At 44.9% G+C, this 20,679-nt stretch overlaps 1 protein-coding gene across 5 annotated transcripts in view; it reads right to left on the reverse strand.

Annotated features, from left to right (window-relative positions):
- The window catches only part of NCALD (neurocalcin delta), a 341,169-nt gene that overhangs the window by 12,588 nt on the left and 307,902 nt on the right, over window positions 1-20,679 (reverse strand). For all 5 annotated transcript variants that reach the window (XM_028533999.2, XM_028533998.2, XM_036031320.1 and 2 more), the window contains one exon: window positions 6,959-7,355. In XM_028533999.2, coding sequence (XP_028389800.1) covers window positions 6,959-7,336 — 378 coding nt within the window. In that variant the 5' untranslated portion in view covers window positions 7,337-7,355. The remainder of the gene's footprint in view (window positions 1-6,958; window positions 7,356-20,679) is intronic.

The raw sequence follows: 20,679 nt of genomic DNA on the forward strand, positions 1-20,679 counted from the left end.
TCTGGTTGCTCTACAGCTGTGTATGCCTTATTCATCACATGAGTGAATCAGAAACAAATTCTTTTCCCCATAGTGCTAAAAGAAATAAAAATGAAATTTGTTTTTAGTTATTTTTTTAAAAATATTTATTTATTTATTTTTAGACAGAGGGAAGGAAGGGAGAAAGAGAGGGAGAGAAACATCAGTGTGTGGTTGCCTCTCACGTGGCCCCCACTGGGGAGCTGGCCTGCAACCCAGGCATGTGCCCTGACTGGGAATCAAACTGGAGACCCTTTGGTTCACAGCCCGCACTCAAAAATGAAATCTTCTGTGATGGACCGCCAGGGTACACCCAACCTCTTTCTTTCAGATTTCATTCATACGAAAGGTGTGAAAAGATAAACAAAAGGTATTCTGAGGTTCGTTCTGTCTTCATCAAAAGTGCCAATTAACCCAGAATTGCAACTAAGGGGGATTGCAACTGATTCCAAGACAACAGTATTTGAGCACTAACTATTTTCAAAGCACTCATTAACATCCAAGTAATGAATATGATAATTAGAAACTATTCCAACCTGGTCTTTAAAGTAAACTCCCTGAGAGCTGCTGTGGGTCAGACTATACATTCCTTCCGGAAGGTCCCTGACTTGAGCTTGAGAACAAATCCAGACAGGCCATCCCCACGGTCCCAACGCACGAAGTGCACCTGCAGGCATGCTCAAGTTCACAGTTCAGACTTGGGGAGCCCCTGGTGCCAACCATACTCTCCCCTAGAAAGGTGATCTTTCTCCCATCTGAGCCCTGTGAACATCAGAGCAGCCTGTAAGCTCTAGCTCCTTCCCAGAGGGGCTGGTGTTTAGCAAGAAAGGCAACAGGGGAAGAAGGCCAGGAACCTCTAAAGCTATCTGTGCAAGAATCTTCTGTGAGTTCCGCCAACTGGAGGTCTAGCTAGGTTGCCCCCCTTTTCTTGGTGAACATATACTGTATGACTAGGTAAGTTTAACTTAGGAGTTAATAAAAGATTCTATTGCCTTGACCTTTGAATGGGAAATGACCTTCTTTTATTTTGCAAGAAAACGTCCTGTCCCAGCTGGGGAAACTTCTATAGAATAACAGCAGCGGATATTTATCGACACCCCGTGACAGGCGCTATGCTCGGCGCTCTGTTTGTAATGACTGTTTAGCTCTCACAATGACCCGTGAGGCAGGCGCAGTAATTAGTTCTAGTTCACAGGTCATGGAAACAATGCACAGGAAAGTTCAGTAACTCGTCCAAGGAAGAGAAGGCAAAGGGAGACTGACAAAAGGAGGGAGGCGAGGTGATGCTGGCCAAGCTGCCAACTCTCACACGCCAGTTCCCCGCTTGGCTCCCTCTTCAGCCTTCATTCGGACACGGGTGCTCACTCCTCACCAATGGCAGTCCTGTCGTTAAAAACTTCTTTCAAGGGTCTCTGTTACTTTCGCAGACCAGAAGGAGGGACAGTTCATCTCCACGTTCTTGCTACATTCTCTCCCTGGGACTGTCGTGGTCCCATTGATGGATCCCTACGTTCAGTTCCCTCATTTGCAAGATCCCAGTGAGTATCTAAGCATTCATGGCCCAACTGGCCACACTGCTCATGCACTCCTTGGCCCTTCCTCAGACACAGTCTCGCTGTGATGGGTTGTGGGTACTCAGACCTGCCCCCAGTGGGCTGAGGGGCAGCAAACTGAGTAGGGCAGACAAGGGTCTCCATCCTTTTGCAGCAGAGGGCTGACCCCCATCCCCACCCAGAGGGGAGCATCTGCTGCAACATGGTCCAAGCTGTCATCTGGCCTAAGACTCCCAAGAGGCGGTTTTGGTGCCATAACAAAATACTGGACCTAAATCGTGTTCCTAAATTTGTCACTTAAAAAACAAACAAACATGTTCATTTAAAAGAATGTAAAAATGCTCATTTAAGGCTCTAAAAATAAATCTGCCATATGGTTTTGCTTGTTCATCCAGATGTTCCAATAGCACAACATTATTTTTTATAAAGGAACACAACTGCATTTTGGCATGTGTGGCAGACTGAAAAGTGGTGTCCCCTCAGTGTGTACCTCCTAATTCGTGGCACCCATGAATAGACTTACACAGTAAAAGGGAGTTTACAGATGCGATTACTTTAAGGATCTTGAGATGTGGAGATTATTCTAGATTATCTTGGTGTTTGCAATGTAATACAAGGGTCTTTGAGAGAGAAGCAGAATGAGACACCCACAGGAATGGCAGCATGAGACGGACTCAGTCAATACACCGTTGCTGGTTTTAAAGATGGATGAAAGGGCCACAAGCCAAGGAATGTTCCAGAAATGAGGAAAAACAAAGAACAGACTTTCTCCTAAAATCTCCAGAAGGAACACAACCTGTGGACACCTCGATTTTAGCCCACGGAAGTTGATATCAGACCTGTGACCTCAAGAACTGTAAGATAATAACTTTGTGTTGTTTTGAGCAAGTGGAGGCTACTCCAGTGTATTTCGGCATCACAGAGTCCACATCAGAGTCCTTCCTACCGATCTCGGGAAGTACAAAGGATTTCAACTTGTCATAAACAGTATTCTGTAGATAGCAAAGCTAAACTACAGGAAGAAACATCAAGGAAGAAAAACTAAATCCCATCCATTGTCAAGCCTAATGATGAACTCGTTCAGACCCCCAACTTCACCTCAACCAGTTAGTAGTGTATGGAGGTGACATACACTATGACAAACATTATGAATTTGCATTTAGTAAATCGTTTGAATTTCTGAGCCTTGGAGTGATAGGAATTCGGCCAAGAACTTATATACTGACACTTGCAATCCAGCTACAGGTTTTACTCAGTTTACCAAAGACAGCCTTAATTTGTGTATGATCGGCAGGCCCACAGCCTGCCTCCATCTCATCACTTCTAACAGATGCAGAGCAGAACCCAAGGGACAGTGACTCCTCCAAAGTGAACGCAGCATCTGCGGATGCAGGTTCTGCTAAAGGGTGCAAGCCAGCTAGGACCAAATGCAAGAGAATCCCTGCAAAGGCACACCCCTTTTTGGGACAGCAGTAAGGCCTGGAGTGTGGGCTTTCAGAGGGTGGGGGTATGGTGGGGGGTGGGAATAGAGTAGGAAGTTCCAGAACATTCTACAGCAAATTCCAATTCATCACGGAACTGGAATCCCTGAAAACTGGGGATTAGCATACAAATGAGACAGAATACATGCGTTGCCAGTTGACAAAGTAGCAGAATAGACTAGCATAGCCCTTAGTAGGAAAATGGTTCCAAATGTAATTTAATCTCATTGGCAATTTGGAAGTCACCTCAGGCTGTTGCAATGTTTTCTCTCTACTGCAATGAATATTGATTATCAGGGTACGGTATTGCAGAAAACAACTTAGGAAATTTGAGATCTCCATTTGCAGCCTTCTTAAAAACTCTGAGTATATAAGTGTTTATTAAGGAATCTGTATCTTTCCAGCTATAACCTGGAAACTTACCAGGACCTGTGAGTGGACTGAGCTACTTCACAGAGAAGAAAATGCCTTGTTAGACTGAATGCTCCTTTGGTTTTATGGTCACTTTTGACATTCCGCATCGGATACAGAGGAAGTCAGCAAAGGCTCAGAGGGTGCTTGCTGGCACCTCCCGCGCATTCTCTGCAATGGTCCCAATATCCCTTGCAAGCTGGATTCCACAGCACAGTGGAATCTATTTCCCTCCCTATACTATTGATTCCCAGTACCAGCTACTACTTAGTAGGTGCTTCACCCCAGGTGTGGAATGAATGTGTGCCCACGTGGTTGGGAGGGTTCTCCCAGCCTAGGGGTCAACATCTCCATCAACATGTGGCGGGTAGTTAAGCAGGCATGAGCAGAGCAAGGAGGATGGGTCAGCTACAGAAGGTCACCAAGGCAGAAAGCCCCAGGTGTCTAGCAATGGGCAAAGTTGGGCAAACAAGGACCTCGCCCCCGGGGTAACCTTTCCTTTGCCTAGCACATTGATGGTCATACGGTTTAGATCCCTTGAACTTTCATATAACTGGTTGTGCAGTTTAGACACCCTCACCTTTCATATCATAGCTGCTCATTAGGTTCAGACCTTCCCCTGACCTTTCTTCCCCTGGCATGTCACCAGTCATGTGGTAGACCCCTTCGAAAGAGGAACAAGGGACCAAAGAGTGGCCTCGCATGACCCTCACATAGGCCCTTGCATGACCACTCCCTTAAGCATTAACCTCTAGGGATAATATCTAGGCTGCAGCTGTGTTTTAGCTCCAGGCCCGGAAAAGCAGCAAAATCAGAAAAGCGATGCCATGACTGACATCAGAGCCAGCTGCACTGATTAATGACCCCTGCCTGGGTGCCAACCAATCAGTAGAAATCATGACCTTGCAAGGACACACCTGGAAAGCTGATGCATATTCGACTGAGACCCTCCCCTGAGACCTCCAGGTGAATACCCTCAATCCAGAGGATCCAGTGCAGCTCTCTAGGGATCTTGCCTGGGCCTTTCCCCACCCCTTTTCCCAAGGGTGTTTTCCTTGTCGCTCTCCTTCTCCTGAGCTCCAAGAGCCCTTCTTTTGCCCCTGCAACTTGATTCCTGGGCCCATTTTCTCTAAGGCTCACTTCCACCTCTGTGACTTTCTAAATCAACTTTCTCTTAGAGTTTGAGTCTTGGCTCTGAATTCTTTCTTAGCCAGAACTCAAGTACTGTGGTTGCTGAGCTGATTAAGAAAAATTAAGCAAAGATTAAGAAAAAATCAGAAAAATGCACCAATATGGGGCACCCTCCCTCACTTTGGGAGAACATGTGGAAACACAATTTGGTAGAGGGCATCAAGAACTGTAGAAGTAAATGTTCATTCCCTTTGGTTCAGTAATTGCACCTCTGGGAGTTTATTCTAAGGGAATAATCCTAAATATAGAAAAAGTTTCGTGCACAAAATTATTTGTTACTTTATTTTTAAAAGTTCCAATATTATGTGTAATAATAAAAACTGGAACGACCTAAATATCAACAGTAGGGGAAAATCAAGTATATTAAAGTGTATGACTATTATGCAGCCTTTAAAATATCTCTATTAAGTTTTTATAACATGAAAAATGCTTGTGTTGCTAAGTGAAAACGGTAAAGTACAAAATTCTGTATACACTATGAAATTGGCGTTTTTAAATGCATGGAACTAAGACTAGGAAGATATTTGAGAAAATAATTAGTGCTTCTCTTTGTGGGATTATGGAAAATTTTTCTTTGTTTTTGTCTTTGAATTTTGCCTTTGAATTTTTCTTTTGTTTTTGTTTTTCTTTGTTTCTTTGTTTTTCCTACAGTGCCCATGTTTTTACAGTAGACATTATATTTTTCATGCATTTATCTCTGGAGGAGGAGAGAAATCCTTCATTTTTGTTTAAGATGCCTGTCTCCGAGGGGCTAATTTAACATAACTTGCCACTGGTGGCCCAAGCAGAAAGGAGGGAACCAGTAGCCAGTCTTGGAGTGTTTCCTAACACAGGGAGGTCACTTGGATCCCTGAACTGTGTGCAGTTGTCACTCCAACTGCCCACGTGGGTTCAGTCCCACTGGCCCGGGAGCAGACCCCAGGCCTTAGCCACCTGGCTCAATAACAAGTCAGTGTCATAGGTCTCTTTCCACCTCTGCCCTTAGTTTCTATGAGCAGGTCTCCTTGGTCTTTGGAAAGCAAGTGCCACACATCTACCCTCATCCTCACCAACAGCTGAATCTTTTGTGTCTCCTCACTTACATCCTGCTTCCACCCTTCCAGAGCCTTCCTCCGGCCCCTCCCACCACCCCCATTATCCCAGGGGCTGGAGCCCTAGCTCTGAACCCATATGTCCTGGCATGAGTGCTGGCTTCTGTGATGAGCCCCCCAGGATGCCGGATGCCCACTCTCCCAGACCTGCTGTCTGCCGCCAGATGCTTCCTATGCATCTACTTGCCTGCCAAGATGGCGAGCGACTGTCTGCCAGCCCTCCCGGTGCCGCACGCCCACCTGGTCCTTCTGATCGCTGGCAGCTGAGGCTCTCCTGATCCTCTCCCTGTCTTGGTCTCCTTAGTTTTACCTCTGGGGCCCACTCACTGCTGATCGAGTTGTCATTGCCATGACCATAGCTTCTTATGTTCCTTTTCCACCCTTCCCTCCTGGGTCACACAAGGAAAGTGTGGCCAACACCAGGGCCCCTTCTCCTGTCCTGTTCAGAAAATTTACTCTCGGTGAATGACTTCGGGAAATAAAGTGGAGTGCCTCACACTGAAATGATGGAGCCCTTGATTTCTGCATTTGTGTCTCTGACTAGATAGGACCTAGACTAGAGATCCCTCTTTTTACTTGAGTCTACTAGTTGTAAATGAATGATGGTGATGATGATGAGCTCTTCTAATGGCTGGTGCTGTGCTAAATATTGAACACGGAGAGTCACAACTAATCTTAAAATAAACCCCTGATATGGGCGGGCACTGTGGGCAGTTCCATTTTACAGATGAGAACACTGAAGCTCACTTAGGTGATCGAGGTCAACGTCACAGAGATGGTCACTGAAAGAGGCAAGATTTGAACCCAGTGACAGTTTGATCATTAAATATCATTGCAGGAGATGTAACGTCAAAGGCAGGTCATTGCAATAAATGAGTGAAGAGGCCATTGTGAGCACGACCAACTGAAGACCGCATGTCCATCTGCAGGGTGGAAGTTATCACTAAGCCTCAGGTGTCGTATGCGAGCCAAGAATGGGGGTCCAGCCTTGTCAGACCTCCTGAATTTTCAAGAGATCTAAACAATCTGCAGTTTCCTGTGCAATCTCCCTGTTTAGTAACGTGGGTCCCACATTCTCAAAAACACTGGGCAGGCCAAATCCATGCACAGATGGACCCCCAGTTTGCAACCTTTGCACTAAGCTGTCCTGTGCACCTTCCGATTCTTACCGTGACTCACACACTTCTCTTTGGGAAGGGCTGGGGCTACATACCTGCACGATCTCTAGCATTTCTGCCTTGCTGATGTAGCCGTTTCCATCCAGGTCATACATGCTGAAAGCCCATTTCAGCTTCTGCTCCAGCTTGCCCCTCGACGTCACACTCAGGGCTATGATGAATTCTCTAAAGTCTATCGTCCCATCACCATTGGCATCGAAGGTACGGAAGACGTGCTCTGCAAACTTGGAAGCATCCCCGTAAGGGAAAAAGTTCCCGTAAATTTTCTTAAACTCTTCCATTGACAAATGTCCGCTGGGGCAGTCTCTCAAGAAGCCTTTATACCATTCCTGGATCTCATGCTCAGTAAAGTCTGTGCTTTCCAGCAAGTCCTGCATGACCTCCGGGCGCAACTTGCTGTTCTGTTTTCCCATCCTGGCAGCAAGAATTCAGCTGCAGATAGAAAAGAATGTATATAATTTTTAGACTTGTTCTGAAGAGGCACATTTTATAATCTGAGCTTGTTCCTTTGGGAAAAAGAAATGAAGTCTATTTTAGTTCAATAATATTGTCTCGGTTTTCCAAAACTGTAGTCAATCAAAAAAATGATTGAAAGACAAGATGGCAAATGATACAGAGCAGAAATATCACTGAAAGAGACAGAATGCTAGAGAGAGAGAGAATGTGAGTGGGGGAGAGAGAACTGGCTATTTAGTTCTGCCTTATCTATTTGCAAGAGGTCATGCGTGCCTTTAAGAAGACAGGTTCTAACACTCCATCCAACTTTGAGAAGGGGAATTAAAGGAGAGAAAGAGAGAAAATCTTTACAAGTAAAGTGCTGCTTGGGTACCTGCTGAATATTACAAACAGACATGAGTAAGGAAAATAGAAACCTATCTAATGCCATTAAAGCTACCATGCTACGTCAGTTGTTTAAATTCACAAAGTCAAGTTGCTGTCAGCACAGGGTTTAGATGGAAAAGATGATGCTTCATCAAGTTGTTCATGTCTTACTATTGGGGCTTATGGAATAGGCCAAACTTTCCTTTTTCAAATACAGATTGCTTCGTATTTTCTCACTCTAATAGCACACATCCATAGTAAGATAGCAGGACAGCACAGCGTGCGTGAAGGAAAAGGTCAGAGTCACTTCACATCTCAACACTTAGCGATAACCACTGCCGGCATCTGGGGGTGTGTCCTTCTGCGCTGTTGAACGCATACTTATCTAAATACGCTATTAATATGAGTTTTAATACATTCACATTAAAAACAAGACTATATGTATATTATCCCTTTAGTTACATATTTTGTAAACTTAATATGGTGTGAAGAATAAAGAGAACTTTTATGAGATGGGAAAACACCAGTAGTTACCGTCTTCCCATTCACACAGCCATTCAACATGTATTGAGGGCCATATACCAGACACGTTTCTGGTGCTGTGGATGCAAAGGAAAGTAAGACATGTCCCCTCCTCTGGAAGGCGCACCCAGGTGTGTGTGTACAGGGATGGCGGGGGCAGGGAGAGGACGGTGTAAGAGACAGGGAATGGGTGTGGTGCAGAGAAAGCACACAGAAGAGACACTCAAGCCAAATGGGGGCAATCAGGGAAGCTTTCTTAGGGGAGGTATTATCTGAGCTTAGTTCCTATTTCCAAAGTTTTATCATTGAAGCATGGTCAAGGTAAACCCTTTCTCATAAAGAGGTTCTGTATTTATATTTTGCATTTTTCTTATATTAGGAAAAAACCTGAAAGTAACACCTGGAAAGTTATAGAATATATAAAACACAACACATCTCCATTTTAATTATGATTTTCCATTTCCTTTAAGATTTTATGCTTTTTGTGCTTATGTGTTTATGTCTGTCTCACTCCCACTGCACAGTTTGCCCCTTGAGACAGAATCTCCACTGGGGTTAGACTCTCTTAGGCCCACAACAAATAACATTTGGTGATTTCAAGAAGGAGGGATAAATAATTACAACATGGAAATGTGGAATAATCTCTTCGGAAAAGGCATTTTTTTATGCTAAAAGGATGATGTCCTGGCATTCATAATGCTATCTGGCACACTAAAGATATCCGGTAGTTAAATACAAATGGCATATTTCACAGAACTAGAATAATCCAAAAATTTACATGGAATTGCAAAAAAACCCAAACAGTCACAGCAATCCTGAGAAGAAGACAAAGTCACAGGTATCATGCTACCTGATATCAAACTATACTACAAGGCCAGAGTAATCAAAACAGCATGGCAACGGCACAAAAGCAGACACACAGATCAATGGAACAGAATAGAAAGCACAGAAATAAACCCACACCTCTATGATTAGTTGATATTTGACAAAGGAGTGAAGAACATACAATGGAGTAAAAATAGTCCATTCAGTAAACGGTGCTGGGAGAATTGGACAAGTATATGGGAAAAGAAAGAAAGAAAGAGAGAAAGACCACCTTTTTACACTGTATGTAAGAATAAACTCAAAATAGATTAAAGACTTAAATGTAAGACTCAAAACAATAAAACTCCTAGAAGAAAATATAGGCAGTGAAATCTCAGACATTTCTTGTAACAACATTTTTTCTGATGTTACCTCCTGGGGCAAGGGAAACAAGAGGGAAATAAACAAATGGGACTATATCAAACTAAAAAGGGTTTGCACAGCCAAGGAAACCATCGATAAAAAAAAGACAAGCTACTGACTGGAAGAAGATACTCACCAATGATACATCTGACAAAGGGTTGACATCCAGAATCTATACAGAACTCACACTACTCAACGCACACAAATACACACAGAAAAGAGCAATCCAGTTAAAAGATGAGCAGAGGACCTGAGTAGACATTTCTCTAAAGAGGACATGCAGATGGTCAACAGGCACATGAAAACACGCTCAGTGTCACTAATTGTCAGAGGGTTGCACATTAAAACCACAATGAGGCATCACCTCACACCTGTCAAAATCGCTGGTCAGTAAACTCACAAATGACAGGTGCTGGTGAGGATGTGGAGTAAAGGGAACCCCGCTGATGGGAATGCAGACTGGTGCAGCCACTATGAAAGATGATACAGTAGTTCCTCAAACATTAAAAATGGGACTGCCTTATAACCCAGCAACTCCACTTCTGGGTGTATATGCAAAGAAATCCAGAACAGTGATTCAGAAGAATATATGCAGCACTGTGTCCCTTACAGCGCTATTTACAATCAATCACCAAGATGTGGAAGCCACCCAAGTGCCCATCCATAGACAAGCAGATAGAAAAGCGGTGGTACATATGTAAAGTGGAATGTTACTCAGCCACAAGAAAGCATGAAATCTTAGCATTTGTGACAGCATGAGTGGAAGGAGAAGGTACCAGGCTCAGTGAAATAAGTCAGTCAGAGAAAGACAAATACCATATGATTTTACTTATATGTGGAATCTAAGGATCAAAATAAATGAACAAACAAAGTTGAAACAGACTCAGAGAGCAGAAGGATGATTGCTAGAGGGGAGGAGGAGTTGGGGAACTGGGTGAAATAGTGCCGGGATTAAGTACAAATTCATCTTACAAAATAGTCACAAGGATGAAAAGTACAGCATAAGGGAATGTAGTTAATAATACTGTGATAACTATGTCTGGTGCCAGGTGCGCGCTGGAAATACCGGGGCTGGGGAACACTTCGTCAAGTATAGCATTGCCTGCATACGCATCTGTTGCTCTCACTAAAAATAAATTTCTAGAGGGCAGCATTTGCATTTCACACTGCTCAAACTTCTTTCGTAATATCCACGGCCCAGGAAATGGCAAGCAATCCTCAGTAACTGCCAAGGTAACTGATTTTGTGTTCGGAGTTCTGCACTGCAGACGGACCCGGCCCCACCTACAGGCTAGCTTCTCCCAGCAGCAGGGAGAAGGGAGCTCTCTTCCCATTAGCAGGACCAACAGCTGCAGGAAGGAGATTCCATTCGGGGGTCCGTCTTTATGCGGAAACAGGCAAACATCATGTTATACAAGAGCACAACTCAACTCCAAATGGCGCACAGACAGAATTTATAATGTGAACCTTCCAATAACTTTCACTCCCCTCTTGTGTTCTTTTCTTTCCGAAGAAATATAAGCCAAATTAGAGAGGCTGGTTTTTATTAGAATTTTCAAACTGTCATTTAGTTGCTAAGTTGGCAATTTGCCTGAGGCAGGAATTCAGAAACATGAGGTAATACATAATACATGGGCTTACAGAGCTCTGAAACATTTGCTGGAATTTACAAGTAATTTTGTTTTCCTTTCAGGAGGGCGAGTTCTTTGGAATACAGCTCTCTGGTGTAGTGTTCAATCAAATCACCATTATTACACTTTTTATTATACTCTGGTTCTGTGCAAATCACTGTGCATCTGGCCTTGGGGGAAAACGCCATTTCAATATTTAAATCCACTCTCTTAAAGAATGATTCATTTCCCTAAATGTACAAAACACAGTTTCTTCAAAACTAAACTTAAGCTCCTTTCCCAACGTTTAAAACGCACTTCTCCTTTATTAGCTGTCTTTGCACTAGAAACAAACGGCCTCAGCATCTTGGCTGCATCTCCCAAAGGGACTGATTGGTGCACCGCCCTTTCCCACTGAACAGTAATTAAACCACATGTGCAAGTTCATTAACACAGAAAGGCCATCACACAAACAAGGCAGAAGAGCATGCAGTAAGTTCTTCGGGATAAGGGTGTCTGCAATTCAGTCCTGCGTTCATTTCAACAGATAATTACACATTCTTTGCTACGCATGATATCTGAACTTGTGAAAACCATCTGGGCTTGGTTAGACTGGATGGCAAAAATATCCGGGGACATACGATAGAGTTTCACTCCCGGGTGGGGGGCTGGGGGGAGACAGAGGCGTGCCTGACAATACCTTTTTCTTTTGAAAGGCAGGAATTTCTGCCTGTTTGAGTTGAAGAGGGGGAAAAATAATGCCAGGGAAATGCCACATTTATTAGTAGTAAAAAAAAAGTAGTCTGGAGACAAAAGCTGCACCTCAGGTAAAATCTTTTTCATTTGCTCCATTCAGTCGTTAAAACACGTATCTTGTGCCAGCAGAGCATAATGGGGAGAATCTCAGGCCACCGGATAAAACTGCTCGGGTCCAAACTGGCTCTGCTGTTGCCTAGCTCTTAGGTGATTCTGAAGGTGATTCAACCTTCTTGGTGCACCTCAGCTTCCTCATCTTTAAAATGAATTCAGTAGTCTGAATTCATCCCTCACTGATGTGATGTGCGAGTTAAACGAGACAGTCTTGTACGTAAAGCTGCAGCATTGAGTCAGGGCCAGACATGAAAAACGAAAACCAGGTCTTCGCCTTGACGGACTTTCATACATTATTCTACTGAAGCTTCCCAGCAATCCTGTGTGAGAGGCAGGAAGACTTTCTCTACTTTATAAGCAAAGAAATGAAAACTCAGAGAGGTTAAGCAACTTGTCTGGAGTCACACAGCTTGTGAATGAGAGAGCCAAATGGTAAGCTCGAATTGTACTTGGCTGTCCACTGGTTTTATCTACCACACCCACCTAGCGCCATGGACAAAGGACACCTAGAAATTAAGACAACAGTCCCATAACAAGTCAGAAAGAAGAAGTGGTGAGAGAGGAGACAACTTCCCACTGGAACTCATTCATCCCACACATGCATGCTAAGTGTCTGCTAGGAGTGGGGCACGGCTGAGGCACTGGGGGTTCAGCAGGAAGACGAAAAAATCCCTGTTCTCCTACAGCTTACAGTCTGGGGCAGCAGACATACAACAGATACAATAAATAAGTGAGACGGTAGATGGAGGTGTACCAAGGAGAAAAGAAGGAAAGGGGTTGGGGAACACCAGGGTGGGTGGGTGGATGCTGAAATTTTAATTAAGAAGCCAGGGAAGGACGCACTAAGAAAGTAATATTTGGAAAAGACCAGAGGAGGTGAAGGCAGTGGCCCTGGAGGTGTCTGGGAAAAAGCTACTCCAGGCAGAGGACCAGCGCACGAGAAGGGTCTAAAGAGGAACGTGCTTAGCACGCTCAAGGACAGGGCCGGAGGGGAGGGCGTGAGAACGGGAAGGGGATGAGACCAGGAGAGTGGTGAGAGCAGGTGATGCGGGACCTGGAGGTGACCAGGACTGTGGCTTCCGCTCTGAGTGACGTGAAGCCCCAGCACGATTTTAGCAGAAAGGTGATACAGGAGAGGTTTATATCCTACAATACCAGGATCACTCTGGCTGTGATGTTGAGAGTAAGCTAAAGAGGGGTGAGGGCAGGGGTGGGGAGACTGGTCGGGGGCCCCTGCAGTGATTCAGGCAAGAGACGAGGGTCACCCAAGCCGGGTGGTAGTGGCAGAGGAGGTGACAGTCGGTTGGGTTCTGGACATAGCTTGCTGGAGTCACCAGGATGGGATGATGATTCAGCGGTAGGGTGTGGAAGGGACCAGCCCAGCATAACTCCGAGGCGCTGGCCTAAGCAACTACCAGGATGAAGCTGAGGTTTGCTGAAATGGGAAGAGAGAAGGCGAAGCCGGGCCCGTGGATGTGGCGAGGCCCACGCAGCTCCCCGGAGTTACCTTTGAAAGACACAAAACAGACGATGTCTCTCTGCTTAAAGCTCCACGTGGACGTCCTAGCACACTTCGAACAAAACCCAGACTCCCTCCTCCGGCCCAGCAGGCTCGTCCGAGTGGGCGCCAGCCATCTCCGACTTCTCTCTCCGCCCCCTTCGCCCAGACACCTGCACTTCGCCTCTTAAAGGCCTTGGCTTCAGGGCCTTGAAGAATACTTTTAATAGCAAATAGCTTCACCCTTTAGTATATAAATATAGCGTATATTATGTATAGCATATTAATTTTTTCTGAATCTGTACTGCCTTTCATGAACTGCAATGCATGTCTACTCTATTAATATCCACATTCTGCTATTTAGTAATTTGCTCTGATCAGGGTAACATGGAATTTCCCAACTTATTTTGGGTCACATCCACTCTCCCAAAAAATAAATCTGGGGTTAATATTGACCGCAGATGAAAAAGCCAAATATACAAGCGGAGAAGACATCAAACCACCAGCAAAGAGCCATGACCAGGAATTTAAAATATGAGTTAACTTTCTATTTAAAAAGAAGAAAAAAACCCCGCATAGTTCCTAAAAATGATGCCACAGGGAAAGGAAATGGCGACTGGTGAACAGCCTTTCGGGACGCCTGGGCGCCCTTCTGCCCAGGTTTTTCATCTCTGTGGAGAGGACGGTCTGCAGTGTTTCATGTCTGCAATTCCTCAGGAGGTTCCAAAAACTCCAGGAGCTAACTCCCCAGAGCCCAGAGGTAGACTTCCCAGGGAAGAGGCTTCAACTAACCCTGGATGTCCTGGTTAGCTTTAGAGGGGAAGTCTCAATGCAAACTGCGCTGAGGTCTCCTAAAATGGAATTTACGAGATGCTAGCCTCAAGGTCAAGTTCAGCTACAACCAAGAACACAGAACCCGCAGTGGTTTCAGAATGAGATCAGGACAATTAAAAATGTTTGCCTGGAGGGAATGTGTCAACTTGTCTGCTAATTTTTAACCGATGGATCATCTAAATTAGGGAAACATAACTAGGAAAAGCTTCCTGAAATGTAGGGAGGGGAATGATGGCAGTTACAGATGAATGGGAGCAGGCAGTCATTCACAATGACTTGGACATTGGGTCCTTTGGCCATCTGAATTTTACAGGCGGCTAAAATCCAATAGCTTCCTTTCTAGGTCAGTTGTTTTCAATTCTCACTGCGGGGGGCAGGGGGCATAGGGGACAACTAGATAAAAGCCTGAAGAGCACATTGCTTCAGAAATTTCTCATCAAGGAAACTTGCCAACCGGTGAGAGTCTAAAAAAAGACCATATATAGCCCTGGCTGTGTGGCTCAGTTGGTTGGAGCATTGTTCTGTGCTCCGGAGGGCTGTTGGTTCCACTCCAGGTCAGGGCACATACCTAGGTTGCAGGTTCGATCCCCAGTAGAGGCATGTATGGAAGGCAACCAATTGATGTTTTTCTCTCTCTCCCTTCCTCTCTCTTAAATCAATGGACATATGTCCTCAGGTTGAAGATTGGAAAAAAAGAGACCATATATATCAACGGAGATATTTATATATAATGAGCAAATTAGGAAATAAAACACAGTGGTACATAAAAGGAAAAATTAAAATATTAAAGAGAGACCATTGAAGTTATATGACAATCCCAAATTTAGCTTTTTCTTGACCAAAGCCTCTGGGAAGATCAGCTGTTGTATGGAAACCAGACCTATTTCCTACAAGCTCAGCTGCATCAAAAAATGGCTTTGCTGGAACTGCTGGAGTTTGCCACAAAGCCGCCGCCAGCAGGGAGGCCTCCTTCCCTGCGAGGACGGGCATGGGGACCTGCATCTCCTGACTGAGAGGGCACAGCTGTGATTCCGAGCCGCACACCAGGCTTCCCTGCAGAGAGGTGACAGAGTTGCAGATGAGAACTGAACTGGTACCGCACACACAGTGAGCAGGAGGCTCCGGTGGAACAAGCCTGCTCTTCCTTCCGCTCCCCTGTGCCGAGAGGAAGCCCAGGAAGCCCATCTGCCCTTCTCACGGAGAGCAGGGCCCGCCCGGAGCAACGGGGCCCTCGCCCACAGCGCCTGTGCTGCAGGCTGCAGGCGGCCAGGCCCAGGTTTTATTTTTCATAAAAATAAAATTGCAACTACGTAACTGCCAACAAAACATACATTTATGTTAAAAATCTGAATAGAACCCTATCTAACAACGACTCTTCGCACCTCCCCTGAAGATGGGGAGATCATTTTTGGTTTCGTTGATAACCAAAGCACGACATCATTATTGTCTTAAAAAGGAATAAAGGGACGTGGGAACTAGAACATGAACACCCGTGCTCCGACTCAAAAGCACTCCAGAGAAGATGACCACTGTCGCCAGTTTTCTTTGTGTGTACGCTCCCAGACATTTACACGCATGTACATGAAATCTGTTCACTCTAACTGTAAGTGGCATCATACTATACTATGCTGTAATTTTCACTTCATTTAAAAGTATATTGTGGCTGTTCTTCCATGTTGTACAAATGGATGTACCTCATCCTTTTAAGTTGCAGAATTTTCATTGATTCGACAGACCGTATTGAGTTTGAGCACTGACCTAGCGCCAAGCTGGTAACGTGAGCCTTACAGCCCCTCAGTATTTCATCGCATGAACTTTATTTAACTAATTTCCCTTGATGGGCTTTTCTCTTATTCCCTGGGCATTCACTTCAGTCCTGGTTTCCTGATTCTTCTGGAAGTATTTATTGCAAAGAAGTTCTTGATATGGATTCCAGATTCTCCCGTATAGATTTTCCAACAAGCCATTTTCCTCTAGGGCAGTGATTTTCAACTGTTGTCATCTCATGGCACACATAATCTATTTACTAAACTACTGCAGCATACCAAAAACCATATTTTATGCCAATCTGACAAAAAATAGGTATAATTTTGATTTATTCACACTGGACAGCTATGATTGTGTTGGCCGTTCTCATTTTTTCATTTGGCCATCCAAGGGAAAGGAGGTCAGTGCCCTGGCTAAACAATGTATTGTGTTTTAAAAATTCTTGTGGCCCACCAGTTGAAAATGGCTGCTCTAGAGCCATTACACCCTTATCAAGCATTTTGCAGGAGTTTGCACTCCAACTAAGATTAGAATTGAACTGGAATTGAAATTGGATTTGGAATTCTACTCTGTCCCCTCCGGCCTTCCTGTGTTACAGGCATACACAGGCAAGTTTGCCACTTGCTACTTCTAGCACCTAGGAATGCACACCCACCTTGCTCTCTTGAAAGAGTACACTATTGTCACCACGTAAGTGCCCCCTCTTTACTTTGCCCAAATAGCACGCCACATCCTCTATTACTTGATCCTCCACTGCTCACTTCTCATGCCCACCCCTTTCCTTGCCACTTCAAGTCTAGCCGGTGGCTGACACCCCCACCACGTCCTCCTACAGTGCCAGCAACTGGAGGTGAGTTTATAGGGTCCTTAAGTAAACGCACAGGGCCATACTAAATGGTCACCCTGCAGACCTGCGGATGCTAAGAGACTGTCCCAAAGAAAGAAATCAGTGCAGCCCCTGAAGTAAAGGGCCTCAGATGAAGTGCCCACGTCCCTTCGGCATCGTACATCCTGGCCATCAGGCCACTGACTCGGAGCTGCTTGCTGGGGCCTCGGGGACAGATGCCAGGCGAGTGCCGGCTGCAGAGAGGGAAAGAGTGGGGAGCTCTGGGGCCCTCAACAGTCCCCCAGGGCTGCCACAGGCTGGGACCCTTCCTAGGTCGGCTGACTTCTGTGGAAATCCAGTGGCAATAAATGTCTGCTTAGCTAACGGTACTAAATATTCTCTGATTTAGAAGACAAGAATTATTACTTTGGGTTTTGATACAACTGTAAAGCAGAATAGCGAGCTGTCACAGGAGAAGAGCAAACAGATCCTCTGTGTGGGTCCAGGCCTCACCACTTAGCCAGCAGCTGGAGGTACAAGAGCAGCTCATGTCCCCATTTTTAGACACTCTCCAGGGGCCACAGATGCATTCAGTTAATTGATACAAGCCCCTCCACAGAGTCTAAGAATAGTTCCTGATTTTTTTAGTTATTCAACAAACATGTGTTTAACATCTACTGTTTCCTGGATTCGAATGAATATTTTTATAAAAATAGTATCCTACATGGGACGGGGAAATAAAGGGATTCTGATTGCAGCTTGGGGCATTTTCATTAATATTTGACTTTCATAACTTCACTGCAGAGTTGGTAGAGGGATATCACATCTTGGTTTTATTCCTAGGATGAGGGGCTTTGAGAAGCGGACTGTCACGACACGGTCCTACCTCTGTGGTCCCAGGGGAGCGGGATCAGAACCACCCTGCCCACCCCCACCCCATCCATATCTTTGGCTCAGTTACTTCTGGTGTTTGAATGGCTGCTTCCGTGGGAATTGACTGGTCAACCACTCCCTACCCTGGCCAGCACAACTGAAATATCAGTATTTGTCCCTCAACCACTCATACAAATGAAAAGTCCATTAATCAGCTAACAAGGACAGACTATAAAGGAACTTCTTTTAACCTCTTGCACCTTTAGTGTCCTCCAGGAAAGTGTGTGGGAAGAGAATTGGACTTGGTAGTTGAGGAACTAAATTGAAGTTCTTCTTATAGGACCACGTTGTGTGACCTTAGGAACGTCATCTGAACGAACTCTGTCTCATTCTTCTACAGTGAAATAGGCCTCACAACACCGTTTTCCTGGGCTGTTTGAAGGACTAACTGAGAAGAGGGAATCCCAGTGGCTGAGGAGAGTTCACTATCGTGTCTGGCATCTAGAAGGTGCTCAATGAACATCGACTATTAGTCTGAATGAGATAAGGGTTCAGTTTAGTGGGGTGTTTACAAGATGAGCCCTCCACATCTGGGAGCACTCCCCCCTTGCTTTAACGGAGAATTAGAAAGCACAAGAGCAGGAAACTGACAGAGAGAAAGAAAGCAAAGAAAGGAAAAAGAAAGGAAAGAAAGAAAGAGAAAAAGGAAAGAGAGAAAGGAAGAAAAGAAAAGAAGAAAAGAAGGAAAGAGAGAAAGGAAGGAAAAGAAGGAAAGAGAAAAAAGGAAAGAGAGAAAGAAAAGGAGGGAAGAGAGAAAGCTGAAGAGCCACCGCGAGCTTCCGGCCAGACTGAGCCCCTGGGTTCACTTGCCAGATGTGAGAGCATTCGTGTGTTTGCAGGCAGAGAGGACTCCTGCTGGACTCCTGGTTTCCTGGTTGAGTGTTTTCCCTGCACAAAAGTCATTATTTTACCCTGAAATTAAGCAAATCAGTTTCATTAGAGAAGCAGCTGATGGAGAGCAGGTCACTGTGCTGCTCTCTCTGTGTTTCTTTCTCCAGAGGCTGGGTTGGGGTGGGGCGGCCACCTGGGGGCTGGGCAGAATCAGAGCAGGCTCAGAGAAGCCCCGTGGCCAATCAGCCGCCCAGCACCGAGCCTGGCGGGCCGAGAATGGTGTGTTCAGAACAAGCTGGATACCAGCAACAGACATAGGATATCAATGATTGACTGAATCAGTTCTTCCTTACCTGGGGGAACAAATCATTCTTAGTTGTTTTATTGTTTTTTTTTTTTTTTCTAACCAGCTTTTCATATGAAGATCAGAGGTAAAAAAAAAAAAAGGAATAAATTTTTTGGAAAATAAAAACAAAACTCTATCAGTGAGGGAAAAAAATAGCCATAGGAAAATCCTTGTCTCTCAACTTCATTTCCCATTGCTGCCACTCCCACCTGAACTCAGAGATATTAACTGCTCTCCATGCCTAAGACTCTGCATCTGATCTGGCCATGTGATTTCTCAGAGATCTTTCATGTTCCCTACTGAGGGCAGATTAAAGGCTAAACTTCATAGCCTGGTAATCAGGGCCCGTTAAGGTCATAACCTAACCTCATAGAAATCACCAAATTCTACCCTGAACTTGCACAAATACTTTTATTGTCATGCCAATCCCCACAATGATCCAGTGGAGGGAGCTCATTAAAGATAAACATTAAACCCTTTGTCAGCCTTGTAACTATGGCTCTCTCCTTCTCTACCTGTTGATATCTTACCTGGTGTTCAGGTGGAGGGTATGACTTCCTCCATTCAGCTGTTCTCCCTTTTCCAGGTGACCAGTGAGCATATCTGTGGAATGTTGTTGCTACTCCTCTCTACAGGTCTGAGGAAGATGCTAGCATGGAGTAGATGCTCCAGAAATGGTGGCTCCATTCTATTGAGACTATTTCCTATTGACCATAGAAGGTGACACATTGCTTGTGTCCTTTTAAAGGATTTCCATGAAGCGAGTGCAGCTAAAATATTTACACGTATTGGTGTTAGTTGGCAATTGTTCAGCAGGTAGTAACCAAAGTTAATGCCTATGGACTTCTGTTCAGTGAGTTTTCCTTCTACTATGAATATCTGGGGAACTGAGGGGGTTTTTTTGTTTTTGCTTTTTTGTGTTTTTGGTTTTTTGTCTAGGGTCAAAATTTATAAGACATAATATTAGTATTGGTTTTTTTCTTACATTGTTCTTACAAGGAAACAAAGTAGTCTTGGGATTTTTTTTCTTTTTTTTTTGATGCTGGTACAGTCACAATCAGCTGGCTAAGGAAAAGAAAAGTCCCCCAGAATGCATCAGCAAGCACGATTTGGAGCGGATCGGTGTGCACAGGAGAGGTGATAAGGACGGTGACTAAGGTCATGGGTGCTGGAACCAGAGGCCTTGGCATCCAATCCCCGCTCCAAGACCTACTAGTTGGATGACCCCTAGGAACTTAGGATCCTCCATGCATCAGTTTCCTCACCAGAAAAGTAGGGTTTTGTCAGGATCAGGTAAGAAAATGCAACAGAGGTTGGCAGAGTGAGCACTCAGCGGCATCCTGTTGCCTCTTTGGCCACGTATCCTATCATCTTCAAGTATTTTCTCTCTACTTCAGCTTCCTAGGTCTCCTTTCTCAAACTCACTGGGCATGTTCCCTTTTTCGGGCCTCGCTCATGCTGTTCCCTCTGCCTCAGATGTCTCTGTTCCCTCATATCCTCACGGCTCAAATCCTCCCTACGCCACACTCCCACGTCCTCATGACTCATGCATGACTCAGTCCTTCAGATCTACTCCAATATCACCTTCTCTGTGCCTCCTCTCCTCACTCCCCAGTAAAAACTTGAACTTCTGATCCTCCTTCACTACTATATTGATTGCCTTACTGCTT

The sequence above is a fragment of the Phyllostomus discolor genome, chromosome 7 (genome assembly GCF_004126475.2).
Source record: "Phyllostomus discolor isolate MPI-MPIP mPhyDis1 chromosome 7, mPhyDis1.pri.v3, whole genome shotgun sequence".
Classification (NCBI taxonomy): Eukaryota; Metazoa; Chordata; class Mammalia; order Chiroptera; family Phyllostomidae; genus Phyllostomus; species Phyllostomus discolor.